General features: G+C 39.8%; 2 protein-coding genes across 3 annotated transcripts in view; one reads left to right on the forward strand and one right to left on the reverse strand.

The window, feature by feature from the left end:
- LOC134816713 (uncharacterized) overlaps positions 1-13,314 on the forward strand; it is a 42,280-nt gene that overhangs the window by 19,313 nt on the left and 9,653 nt on the right. For both annotated transcript variants that reach the window (XM_063825678.1, XM_063825679.1), the window contains exons 20-26: positions 6,758-6,864; positions 9,078-9,263; positions 9,675-9,803; positions 10,014-10,248; positions 11,214-11,366; positions 11,639-11,782; positions 13,098-13,287. In XM_063825678.1, the coding sequence (XP_063681748.1) occupies positions 6,758-6,864; positions 9,078-9,263; positions 9,675-9,803; positions 10,014-10,248; positions 11,214-11,366; positions 11,639-11,782; positions 13,098-13,287 (1,144 nt within the window). The remainder of the gene's footprint in view (positions 1-6,757; positions 6,865-9,077; positions 9,264-9,674; positions 9,804-10,013; positions 10,249-11,213; positions 11,367-11,638; positions 11,783-13,097; positions 13,288-13,314) is intronic.
- On the reverse strand, positions 224-1,540 carry LOC134816714 (carbohydrate sulfotransferase 10-like). Its single transcript, XM_063825680.1, has one exon. It carries the CDS (start codon positions 1,525-1,527, stop codon positions 253-255), a length of 1,275 nt encoding a protein of 424 aa, XP_063681750.1. The 5' UTR covers positions 1,528-1,540; the 3' UTR covers positions 224-252.

The raw sequence follows: 13,314 nt of genomic DNA on the forward strand, positions 1-13,314 counted from the left end.
TTTGTAAGTAGCTGCATCTCTCCATCTTGAATCTTTATCCTCAATACTTGTGCAGTTTTTCTTTCCCGAATAGTTTTAAATACTATTCAGTATTTACCATTTATTATCATAAGTACAAGGAATCAGACGTCAGTGTACCGATATTAATAAATAATACCATTACAATATTTAGAAAAATATAACTATAAATAATGATAAACAAACATTAATCTATTAGCAATCAGATAGTCGATATAGTCCTCAATCCCAACATCAATTCTCATCATAAATTGGTAAAGGGAAATTTGGATGGGAAAAATTACTATAATTCATCAGTACAAAATCTGCTTCAAATATCCGGTACATTTTATCAATAAGTTTATCATCTTGCTGGGACAGCCACTCCTTGGCAAGAAGAGCAGAGGATTGCAGTCTAGGATCACTAGCTTGATCATAGGAACCTGAAATCTTCATTGATGTGTTTATTTTCTGTCCTATAAGTTGGTTAAGAACACCACTGTACTCGAGGGGCACAAGGTAATCGTACCTCGCTGCAGGAATGCACAGTGCAAGGTGTTGCGGAGTAAAATGGATGTTATTTAGATTTTCTGGGAGCCACCGCAAAAACTGATTAAATGTAGGGTTTATTCGATCACTATCAGTGATATTGTCTCTCTTGTTCATGACAGAAGCTATTTTACGAGCTAAATGTCTGAAAGGTTCCGAGCTCGGTTGCGGTCGTTTCTCGCCAGACAATTTATCCCTGAATCCTGAGACGAGCCGTGTCCAGGGATTACGAACTACAGCAAAGGCGAAAACATCACCAGTAATACTTGCTAGATTAGCTTGCTTTGCAACACCACTAGAACTCAACCGAAATGAATCGAAATCGTTGTCATGGACTCTATCAACGTTCTTTAACGTGACATTCAAAGCACCTTCTGCTCTCAGCAGGAATTCAATCCAATTTGAGCATCCAGATTTGGGGATTCCAGTAAAAATGGTCTTTATTTTAGGGTAATAATAAGTTTGTCGTGGCTGCCTACATTCCCATTTGTAAGGCGGACTGTGAGGCGTATCTCCCAATAAGGACATGGTCCGGTTAATCTGCTTTTTAATCCACTCTTGGGTAGGAGGATGTAGGTATATCTCACTGTCACTGTCACTGTCACTGTCACTGTCACTGTCACTGTCACTGTCACTGTCACTGTCACTGTCACTGTCACTGTCACTGTCACTGTCACTGTCACTGTCCTCTACTGAGGAATTCCTGGAACCATTATTTCTTCCTAATACATCGCCTTGTATCTTGATCGAGGCAACAGTGATAGGATGTGGGCTAGGGGTTGCATAGTAAGCCTCTGTAAGTTCCCGACTAATTGCAACTTGAGGGGTGGTTCTTTGAAGAATGTTCGGATTGAAGAAAACAACAGTGAGTAGAAAGATAACAGTCCATATAATGAGGATTCTGAACCACTTGTTGCATGTTCGTACAAGTACAAGGTCTTCCGTCATCTGCAACCAGGTTTGAACCTGAACAAAATGCATCCCTAGAACATATCCTGAAAGTTTGAGGGTGATAACTCAAAAAATGTAGGAGGAGATAGATTTTTAGATTCGATTTTCAGGGCACGCGATTTGAGAACCCCATTAGGACGAATTTACGAATTTTTGGAAAACTGCCAAAAATCAACCAAATTATGAGTTAGAATCAAATGAGAGGCAAGAATGAAATTTGTAACGTTTATGAACTGATAGCAATTCACCTTTCAAAATTTGCTCCTTCATAAAAAAATATATCGATTTTTACATTCTACACACTATTTTCAACTTACCCTGTATTAGGATTTAAAATTCTGCTGAGATTAATTCTGAACAAGACTACTAAAGAAATAATCCCGATAACACTCGACCTCTGCCTGATCCAGAGGATATTACCATTTTACCTTCACACAGACATCGAACGCTGTAAGAAGATGACGATCAGACCTCATTAAGACTGGAGTAAGCTAACAATAGTGTTTTAAGCGAGACGGGAGTCCTAGCTTGATCATAGCACACTTCCACATGCGATTAAACGGTTATTTGTAATTAATATAAATGGTAATTTGTATCTATTAAAAGCGCTGCCAACAATCTCGCAGTTAGTGATAATAGTCCCTGGATAAAGATATTTACAGAGAAATAAGGGCATGTTATATTTATTAAGCTAATTAGTGATATGCTTCTGATGTTTGCGAAAGAATTGTAGTGGAAAATAGTTTGGTTTGGTGCAAAAAAAAAAGCACGTGTATATTGAACACGGTCAATGCGCTAAGTTGCGTTTCAATTCTCTTTAAAAAATAAATTGATGTCGAGGTAACTCGGTAATCTGCCGATGCACATCTGGGGCACACCTGGGGCACAAACTCGGGCACACCTCAGGCACACCTCGGGCACACCTGGGGCACAAAGCACACCTCGGGCACACCTCGGGCAGAACCACCTGGGGCACATCTCGGGCACATCTCGGGCAAAATTCGGGCATGGTAATTGGGAAACCTTGGGAAAAGAACCTGGGCACATCTCGGGCACACCTCGGGCACACCTCGGGCAGAACCACCTCGGGCACACCTGGGGCACATCTCAGGCACACCTGGGGCACATCTCGGGCACATCTCGGGCAAAACCACCTGGGGCGCGGTCATTCGGGCAATATGAATTATTATTTATTACTATGATGATAGATATCATTATTTATATTACTTATATTGGTGACAGTATTAAACTATATGTATGAGCAATATAATTTTCAGGGACACAATTTTATTATTAAAAATAATAAAATTGCCCTTTATTAACGAGCAATTGAAAAATACGATTGATCTGTATTTATGTATCTAATAAATTTAATAGGTAAGCAATATTATATTATTAAAGTATCAATCGGAACATCTCATAACCATAAGCACAGTTTTGACTCATATAACATCCTACACCACCCTCCACCAATCACTCTGATCTCACCGGCAACCTTCCCCAAGGTTGCCACACCCCAGAGGTAGGCAGAGCATCTCAATGCTATCCTCTCGTGGGCTATCATGGCCCAGCCTCTCTAAAAAAAAAAAAAAAAAAAAATCTCATAACCATTAAAAACTATAAGTATTACTGTAACTACAAAATAAATCAGTATATCCTCTTGGGAGGGAGTGCTTCTCCTGAAGCGTGGAGTGTGCGAAGCACAGTTTGGTTCCGGTTGCAGATATCCCTGGCCACTGGTAGAAGGTTTTTAAGCGTGGGATTTATCAGCTGGAGGAGTCCATGTCAGTACAAAATCTGCTTCAAAAATCCGGTACATTTTATCAATAAGTTTATCATCTTGCTGGGACAGCCACTCCTTGGCAAAAAGAGCAGAGGATTGCAGTCTAGGATCACTAGCTTGATCATAGGAACCTGAAATCTTCATTGATGTGTTTATTTTCTGTCCTATAAGTTGGTTAAGAACACCACTGTACTCGAGGGGCACAAGGTAATCGTACCTCGCTGCAGGAATGCACAGTGCAAGGTGTTGTGGAGTAAAATGGATGTTATTTAGATTTTCTGAAGGCCACCGCAAAAACTGATTAAATGTAGGGTTTATTCGATCACTATCAGTGATATTGTCTCTCTTGTTCATGACAGAAGCTATTTTACGAGCTAAACGTCTGAAAGGTTCCGGGCTCGGTTGCGGTCGTTTCTCGCCAGACAGTTTATCCCTGAATCCTGAGACGAGCCGTGTCCAGGGATTACGAACTACAGCAAAGGCGAAAACATCACCAGTAATACTTGCTAGATTAGCTTGCTTTGCAACACCACTAGAACTCAACCGAAATGAATCGAAATCGTTGTCATGGACTCTATCAACGTTCTTTAACGTGACATTCAAAGCACCTTCTGCTCTCAGCAGGAATTCAATCCAATTTGAGCATCCAGATTTGGGGATTCCAGTAAAAATGGTCTTTATTTTAGGGTAATAATAAGTTTGTCGTGGCTGCCTACATTCCCATTTGTAAGGCGGACTGTGAGGCGTATCTCCCAATAAGGACATGGTCCGGTTAATCTGCTTTTTAATCCACTCTTGGGTAGGAGGATGTAGGTATATCTCACTGTCACTGTCACTGTCACTGTCACTGTCACTGTCCTCTACTGAGGAATTCCTGGAACCATTATTTCTTCCTAATACATCGCCTTGTATCTTGATCGAGGCAACAGTGATAGGATTTGGGCTAGGGGTTGCATAGTAAGCCTCTGTAAGTTCCCGACTAATTGCAACTTGAGGGGTGGTTCTTTGAGGAATGTTCGGATTGAAGAAAACAACAGCGAGTAGAAAGATAACAGTCCATATAATGAGGATTCTGAACCACTTGTTGCATGTTCGTACAAGTACAAGGTCTTCCGTCATCTGCAACCAGGTTTGAACCTGAACAAAATGCATCCCTAGAACATATCCTGAAAGTTTGAGGGTGATAACTCAAAAAATGTAGGAGGAGATAGATTTTTAGATTCGATTTTCAGGGCACGCGATTTGAGAACCCCATTAGGACGAATTTACGAATTTTTGGAAAACTGCCAAAAATCAACCAAATTATGAGTTAGAATCAAATGAGAGGCAAGAATGAAATTTGTAACGTTTATGAACTGATAGCAATTCACCTTTCAAAATTTGCTCCTTCATAAAAAAATATATCGATTTTTACATTCTACACACTATTTTCAACTTACCCTGTATTAGGATTTAAAATTCTGCTGAGATTAATTCTGAACAAGACTACTAAAGAAATAATCCCGATAACACTCGACCTCTGCCTGATCCAGAGGATATTACCATTTTACCTTCACACAGACATCGAACGCTGTAAGAAGATGACGATCAGACCTCATTAAGACTGGAGTAAGCTAACAATAGTGTTTTAAGCGAGACGGGAGTCCTAGCTTGATCATAGCACACTTCCACATGCGATTAAACGGTTATTTGTAATTAATATAAATGGTAATTTGTATCTATTAAAAGCGCTGCCAACAATCTCGCAGTTAGTGATAATAGTCCCTGGATAAAGATATTTACAGAGAAATAAGGGCATGTTATATTTATTAAGCTAATTAGTGATACGCTTCTGATGTTTGCGAAAGAATTGTAGTGGAAAATAGTTTGGTTTGGTGCAAAAAAAAAAGCACGTGTATATTGAACACGGTCAATGCGCTAAGTTGCGTTTCAATTCTCTTTAAAAAATAAATTGATGTCGAAAATAATATTAACTCTGCTCACTATTATTATTATACAAGACGATAATCAATTTACTACGTTAATTTAATTAAGTTTTATTTTCACTACTAAACTTAAACTTGTTAGGCTGTTACTTCACTACAATATAATATAGACAGTCAATTTAGTAGAACGCAAGTTATAAGAAACTCTTTAAATTCACGAAATAAATGAGTGTATAGATGAGTACATAGACTGTCAGCAATAAACGCAGTACATACAAACAAAGAGAAGCTTTACTGAAACAGAATACTTCAATGTTGATAACCTTAGTACTTTTCTTAATGAAAACGAACACAGAATGAACATAAACGCTTAACGCATGGCAAATGAAATGTGATAGAGATATAATTACACATAGTATGTGCATTGTGCGGTGACTTTTATTTATTATGGAATCATTAAGAATTAAGATTATACAATTCTATTATCTTTATCAGTTCACAATGGACAAATAGTAGTATGAAAATATCAAAATTATGCATTTCTATACCGGTTCAGACATTAAGGACCACATAAGGAATATTATCGATAAATTCAAAATTTCTCATATTAACTACAATATGAAGACAAGAAAAACGAAAATTAATTTGTCTGTTACTCAAAAATCAGTTAATTCTGAGAAACATTAATTCAAGGGATTCCAAAATGTTGCATAAGGTCCCGGATAGTTTAGCATGTGTATCCGGTAGCTATCGAGTGAACGTCACACTCGCTGTTCTTCACTTTGGTAGCTGTTATGTTCTCTACTGAGTATACATAAAAGCTTGATTTGATAGGGAAATAGACGAAGAGCGAGGGACACCCACCATACTTTCGACCTCTGCTCGTAACTGTGATGACAGGAGTGGACACGAAATTACAGTCAGCCATGTATAAAACCTTGTACACCTTCCCAGGAAAGTTGCCAGAATTTTCCCATTGCCATACCGAGTCGTTCCATCGTCCTACACCAAAGCAACTTCGAGCACAATTAGCAGGTCCATCCCCACCCTCAGCTGTGTCCAGAATCTTGATATCTCCTAGCAGGGCTGGTACTAGAGCCACAGTTAACATCAGCAGTTTCATCATGTTGGAGAAGCAGTAGACAAATCTTCCAAGTGCGAATCACATGAATCACTTTAACATGGACAAGCGGGTTTTTTGATGTTCTCAACAGTCTGGTTGAGGTAAAGCTTAGCTCGAAGAATTGGATCTACTCACGTGTAAATCTGAAACAAAACATACTCATAGTGATGTGACAAATAATCACCTAGATTTAAAGGAGCCAAAAATTGAGAGATTTTCCTTAAATATCTCAGCCAACTCAGCAGCAGATTTTGAGGTTTCGTGTCCACTCTTTTAGGAAAGTAACGCCCTTGTGTCCTACGCCCTCGTGTCCTCCGCTCTTGCGTCTACCGCCCTTGTGTCCTACGCCCTAAGTGTCCTGTACCCTTTTTTAGAAGCTGTATGTATTCAGTATATATTATATTTAATTGATAACACTCCGTTTTGCAGGTCTGCTGGTGAAAGCGGTGGTAAAGAATTGTGAGTGTGCTGACGCGAGTACTGGTAGTTTGTCTTCATACGCCTATACCATGATGGTCATCTATTTCCTACAACAGGTTCCTATACTAATTAACCAATTAACCAATTAACTAATTAACTAATTAATTTACTGATTAACTAACTAATTAACTAATTAACATACTAACCAACTAACCAACTATCCAACTAACTAACTAACTAATCAAATAACCAACCAACCAACCCACCAAATTACTAACTAACTAACCAACTAACTAACTAACTAACTAACTAACTAACTAACTAACTAACTAAATAATTAACCAATTAACTAAATAATTAACTAACTAATCAATTAATTAATTTACTAACTAACTGACTAATTAACCAACTAACTAACTAACTAACCAACCAAATATCTAACTAACTAACTAAATAATTAACTCACTAATTAACTAACAAACTAAATAATTAACTAACTAATCAACTAATTAATTTACTAGCTTACTGACTAACTGACTAACTGACTAACTGACTAATTGACTAACTGACTAACTGACTCACTGACTAACTGACTAACTGACTAACTGACTAACTGACTAACTGACTAACTGACTAACTGACTAACTGACTAACTGACTAACTGACTAACTGACTAACTGACTAACTGAAAAACTAACTAAATAATTAACTAACTAATCAACTAATTAATTTACTAATTAACTAACTAACTAACTTACTAACTAACTAACTAACTAACTAACTAACTAACTAACTGACAAACTAACTGACAAACTAACTGACTAACTAACTAACGAACTAACTAACTAACTAACTAGCTAAATAACTAACTAACTAACTATACCGTGATAGTCATCTACTTCCTACAACAGGTCCCTATGTCAAGTAGCCTATAGTAGTAGAAACACATATTTAAGTTTTAAAATTTGAAATTTGGCGTTCGTCAACTGTAAAATTCCTTATCGTTTGCTTTATGAATACCTAAACAAAAGCAGAACGATAGGGTCACTAACTGCTGATACCCTAGCTAAGTAGCTAGATGGCACGTTAGCACGGAACGCGACACGCAATCGATTATGATAGGGTGTTATACCTTAGGGCCAACAAATTTGGATCACAATAAATTTGGTTACTATAATTTTGGTTACCATAATTTTGGGCACAAATTTCGCAAATTTTTAGTCTACAACAATTTTAGTCGCATTTTTTGACTTTTTGAGACCATTTTCCATTCCATTTATTTGATTTTTCCATTATTAAGCTAGTTTTTTTTTTCAATTTCGCAGAATGTATGTCGAAGTTCATGATGAAATCGGAAATTGTAACGACTCTGCACAACTCAAGGTACAAATCTGTATAGAAACGTAGAAAGTAACAAAAGACGGGGAGTTAACTAAGTACAGAGCAGACAACGCAACACATGTATCAGAAATTTCCCATGGGCCCACATGCAAACCGCGCGCCAAACGGTCACGTGGAAAAATTATCAACCTCGTGATCCTGTAACTTACACCATAAGCCCGTATTTTGGTAAGGATTATATTCTCGATCTGGGAACATTTTAACGGGTGATACTCGTAAAATATCTGTCCAACTCGGCGCGCGTCCTGGTAGGTTGTAAACCTACAAGGAACATTCCAACGGTGAACGGCGAGCCAACATTACATACATTAGTTACATATCATAGCATAACATTTCTTATTACACGCAGTAGGGACCTGTGTTCAGTTAACAATGTTTAACTGTTTATCATAAACATTAAACATATGATAAAGAATGTAAGCTCAATAAAATTTAATTCATATGTATGCTCTACTGAAATTTTGGTATACTTCAAAATTAGTCGCCAAAAAATTTAGTCACATGAAATTTGGTTTACAACAATTTTAGTCAAAAGTTTGACTAAATTTATGTTGGACTAAATTTGTCGTTCTTAATTAAGGAAGGGTCTAGCTAAAACCAAAAACCCCACCTCGTACTGCAGTCTGTCTGCAGTATGTCACATACGGAGTACGTGTCGTCTAACTATCACGTCAGACCATATCACTTGTCATGTTGACACGTGACATATAATAGTAATATTATTATTTTGGAGTGGGACGAGAAATCACCTTATGATGTGATTATTATATTTACAGTTACTGTTGTAGCTTGAGATTTGAAATTTGTATTCCTTTTATTCCTTTTATTCCTTTTATTCCTTGTATTCCTTGTATTCCTTGTATTCCTTGTATTCCTTGTATTCCTTGTATTCCTTGTATTCCTGGTTGACTATTACCTGTTATTTCAGCTGGACCCACCAGTTATCCCCGTGCTACAAGAGATCAACAGACCACGTGATCTGACGGTATACGAAGAGGAAGGATGGGACACGTACTTCTACTCTGACGTCCACCAGCAGACGAGTGATTGGCCCTGTGAGAATGTGGACTCTGTTGCTCTGCTCGCTCTCAAGTTCTTCAAGTTTTATTACGAGGTTTGGAGCTGTCTTCTTTTTAGAAGTTGTGTGGAAAAATGTTATGAATTTGCGAATTTGAGAATGTTTGGCGCCTGCTTTTGCTGAAAACTAAAAATCAAATTATAGTTTACAAACCAAAGGTCGACCGAGGGATGATTTTTGACCGAGGACTCGATCGAAACTGCATCATAAGCATCGAACTGTCTATCATAAGCATCAAACTTTTGTAAACCACTGACAAATTTGTGGTTTACGAGCACTATTCTTGTTATGAAGTGACATAACATTATTACCCTGCATAATTAATCTGCATAATTAATCTGCATAATTAATCCTCATAATTAATCTGCATAATTAATCTGCATAAATAATGTGTATAATTAATATGCATAATTAATCTGCATAATTAACCTGACATTTTACTTCAAGGAGTTTGACTACAGTAAGAACGTGATCGCCCCCAAACAGAAAGCTCATCTTCTGTGTACTGATAAGAACTGGTTCCGTCCAATTAATATTGAGGATCCTTTCAATCTCGATCACAACTTAGGAAAACAGGTATACAGATTTTAACTTTTACTTAAGTGAATTTACTATAAATATTCGAAATTATTTATTAACTGACTAACTGACTAGCTAATTAACTGACTAACTAACTAACTAACTGAATGACTAACTAACTAACTAACTAACTAACTAACTAACTAACTAACTAACTAACTAACTAACTAACTAACTAACTAACTAACTAACTAACCAATCCCCTAGGTGAGCGCCAAGACATTCGACGTGATAAAGACTGTATTCAGGCAGGCGTATCTCCGATACTCTGTAGGTCCACTAGATAGAACAGACCACACTCTCAGGTACTACATGGAGAAATCTTTCCTGCTGGATGGCAAGAAGCCCCCTGTTAACTTCATATGTTTCGGGTGTGGCAGCCGAGATCACTACATATCTGAGTGTCCTAACAAGAATAGGTGCTCACATTGTAATGAACCTGGTGAGTGCAGTTAATTGAGCAATAAGTTGAGTAGTTAATTGAGCAATAAGTTGAGTAGTTAATTAAGCAATAAGTTGAGTAGTTAATTAAGCAATAAGTTGAGTAGTTAATTGAGCAATAAGTTGAGTAGTGAATTAAGCAATAAGTTGAGTAGTTAATTGAGCAATAAGTTGAGTAGTTAATTGAGCAATAAGTTGAGCAGTTAATTGAGCAATAAGTTGAGTAGTTAATTGAGCAATACGTTGAGTAGTTAATTGAGCAATAAGTTGAGTAGTTAATTGAGCAATAAGTTGAGTAGTTAATTAAGCAATAAGTTGAGTAGTTAATTGAGCAATAAGTTGAGCAGTTAATTGAGAAATAAGTTGAGTAGTTAATTGAGCAATAAGTTGAGTAGTTAATTGAGCAATAAGGTGAGTAGTTAATTGAGCAATAAGTTGAGTAGTGAATTGAGCAATAAGTTGAGTAGTTAATTGCGCAATAAGTTGAGTAGTTAATTGAGCAATAAGTTGAGTAGTTAATTGAGCAATAAGTTGAGTAGTTAATTGAGCAATAAGTTGAGTAGTTAATTGAGCAATAAGTTGAGTAGTTAATTGAGCAATAAGTTGAGTAGTGAATTAAGCAATAAGTTTAGTAGTGAATTGAGCAATAAGTTGAGTAGTTAATTGCGCAATAAGTTGAGTAGTGAATTGAGCAATAAGTTGAGTAGTTAATTGAGCAATAAGTTGAGTAATTGATTGAGATACCGAGATCAGTATCGTGTTTGTTGATGTAACTACGTACGTCGTACAATGTGACCGTTAATTTGCTTGGCACGTTTTCTTTACCTAATACTTTTTAATTTAATAATACTTTTACTTTCAATTCTCTTTTCCTATTTCCTCCAAATAATATGTTCCTCGTTTCCTACTCACTAACCAACTATAATTACTCTGATTAAATAGCTAGATAACCAACTATAATTACAGATCACAGTAAAAGCAGTTGTCCTAAAATTGAATGTTTCCACTGCAAGGGTTACGGTCACATTGGTAAAAGTTGTCCCAACAAAAAGCACGGTAACCATGGCAACTCGCCTTACAAAAGAATAAGTCCCGACAAGAATCCTAGTATGAATACAGGTACTAACATTTTCTTAAAAACGGGATATGATCCTGTTTATGTACTGTTTTAAAGTTCAATAAAGCCAGAAGCTTTGCCTGATCTATCAGTTTAAGTACAGATGCACATTGCATTGCTAAATAAAATTAGCATATTGTGTTATAATTGTTGACCTACATTAATCCAGCCCTTGTTGAGTCACACATTGCAGCAATACATCCAAAATTCTCTTTACTCCAAACTTCCCCCGTCGTTCACATACTAAATTCTTTAAATTGACATCCATTTACAGACTATTACGATCGGAAGAACTGGATAGGACAAGCCATGAAACCTGCGGATGTACAGATTGGTAAATCAGCGCCACCCCACTTCAAACAACACCCTAAATCTCCTGCCGTGCACAGAGTCATCAACCACGACTACAGATTCAATGGTCAGCATTTTATGTCGGCTTACCTATTAATTAGCTGACTGTGACATTTGGTAGGGCTCCCCATGTGATCTATGAGAAAGTAAGATTTGATTTTCAGATGTTCACTGAGAGTTGTGAAATGTACAATATCCCCCCCCCCCCCACATCCCCCCCCCCCCCATTCCCCCACATCCCCTCCCCTATTCCCCCCACATCCCCCTCCCCCCATCCCCCCACATCCCCTCCCCCTATTCCCCCCACATCCCCCCCTATTCCCCCCCACATCCCCCCCTATTCCCCCCACATCCCCTCCCCCTATTCCCCCCACATCCCCTCCCCCTATTCCCCCCACATCCCCCCTATTCCCCCCACATCCCCTCCCCCTATTCCCCCCACATCCCCCCCTATTCCCCCCACATCCCCCCTATTCCCCCCACATCCCTCCCCCTATTCCCCCCACATCCCCTCCCCCTATTCCCCCCACATCCCCCCCTATTCCCCCCACATCCCTCCCCCTATTCCCCCCACATCCCCTCCCCTATTCCCCCACATCCCCTCCCCTATTCCCCCCACATCCCCTCCCCCTATTCCCCCCACATCCCCTCCCCTATTCCCCCACATCCCCTCCCCTATTCTCCCCACATCCCCCCCTATTCCCCCCACATCCCCTCCCCTATTCCCCCCACATCCCCCCATATTCCCCCCACATCCCCTCCCCTATTCCCCCCACATCCCCCCTATTCCCCCCACATCCCCTCCCCTATTCCCCCCACATCCCCCCTATTCCCCCCACATCCCCCCTATTCCCCCCACATCCCCCCCTATTCCCCCCCACATCCCCTCCCCTATTCCCCCCACATCCCCCCTATTCCCCCCACATCCCCTCCCCTATTCCCCCCACATCCCCCCCCTATTCCCCCTTCCCTCCCCCCCTATTCCCTCTCACACCCCCCCCCCTATTCCCCCCACATCCCCTCCCCCATTCCCCCCACATCCCCTCCCCCATTCCCCCCCATCCCCTCCCCTATTCCCCCCCATCCCCTCCCCTATTCCCCCCACATCCCCCCCTATTCCCCCCACAATCCCCTCCCCTATTCCCCCCACATCCCCTCCCCCATTCCCCCCACATCCCCCCCCCCTATTCCCCCCACATCCCCTCCCCTATTCTCCCCACATCCCCCCCCTATTCCCCCACATCCCCTCCCCTATTCCCCCCACATCCCCCCCCTATTCCCCCACATCCCCTCCCCTATTCCCCCACATCCCCCCCCCCCCTATTCCCTCTCACATCCCCCCCTACTCCCCCCACATCCCTCCTCAATTACAACCACCACAGGTGATCAGAAGGAAGGGGGTCGCAGAGCTCCGCGGAGTATGAGCGAGAGTTCAGAGGTTGTTCCGAGCTCCAGGAAGAATAACAAAAAGAAGAAGAGAACAAGTTCGGAGACAAAAGAGAGGGCTGATAGTCTGTCAGAGAATACAGGACTCTTCTTGGGCGACCAGGACTTTGTGCCTCTCAAGCAGTGGTATGTTAACTTCCTTATTTGGGTATC

This window comes from Bolinopsis microptera, chromosome 6, assembly GCF_026151205.1.
Source record: "Bolinopsis microptera isolate Bmic1 chromosome 6, MBARI_Bmic_1.0, whole genome shotgun sequence".
Taxonomy (NCBI): domain Eukaryota; kingdom Metazoa; phylum Ctenophora; class Tentaculata; order Lobata; family Bolinopsidae; genus Bolinopsis; species Bolinopsis microptera.

Excerpts from the sequence above, each read along its gene's own strand:
- LOC134816714 (XM_063825680.1), bottom strand. The coding sequence starts at position 1,527 with ATGCATTTTGTTCAGGTTCAAACCTGGTTGCAGATGACGGAAGACCTT.